Here is a 544-nt window from a genome sequence, read left to right on the forward strand (position 1 = left end):
CGACTACGGCAAAGATCTGACCAGCGTCAGCATCCTGATGAAGAAGCAACAGGTTTGAGATGATCAGAGCTGACGGCTGTGTTTATGTTCTGAAGGACCAGACTCACTCCTCTCCTTTGTCTCCAGATGCTGGAGAACCAGGTGGAGGTGCGTCAGAGGGAGGTGGAGGAGCTCCAGTCTCAAGCTCACGTGTTGAGACAGGAGGGAAAGGACACAGACGAGGTGGATGGACGCCGGAAGGTGGTGGAGCAGAAGTTTAAGGAGCTGCTGGATCCGTTGCAGAAGCGGAAAGACTTCCTCATGGCCTCTCGGGAGATTCACCAGTTTAACCGCGATGTGGAGGATGAGATTGTAAGTTTGGGTTTTAAAGATGCGTGTGAATGTTGACCTGTCGGTGTGTTTAACTGGTCGTTTCTCCTCAGCTCTGGGTTGAGGAGCGGATGCCTCTTGCTACGTCAACAGACCATGGCCACAATTTACAGACCGTTCAGCTGCTTATCAAGAAGAACCAGGTAATGCGTTGCTTTTTAATTACTATTTACAA

At 50.4% G+C, this 544-nt stretch overlaps 1 protein-coding gene across 1 annotated transcript; it reads left to right on the top strand.

The window, feature by feature from the left end:
• Nucleotides 1–6: 6 nt before the first annotated feature.
• Nucleotides 7–512, top strand: LOC107581174 (spectrin beta chain, non-erythrocytic 1-like; the record flags this gene model as incomplete). Its single annotated transcript, XM_016266717.1, has 3 exons — nt 7–52; nt 127–351; nt 423–512. Coding segments are annotated over exons 1-3 (330 nt in total), but the record flags the coding sequence as incomplete, so codon positions are not given.
• Between the last annotated feature and the right edge of the window lie 32 nt (nt 513–544).

Source organism: Sinocyclocheilus grahami, unplaced genomic scaffold (genome assembly GCF_001515645.1).
Source record: "Sinocyclocheilus grahami isolate Dianchi unplaced genomic scaffold, SAMN03320097.WGS_v1.1 scaffold93617.1, whole genome shotgun sequence".
Classification (NCBI taxonomy): domain Eukaryota; kingdom Metazoa; phylum Chordata; class Actinopteri; order Cypriniformes; family Cyprinidae; genus Sinocyclocheilus; species Sinocyclocheilus grahami.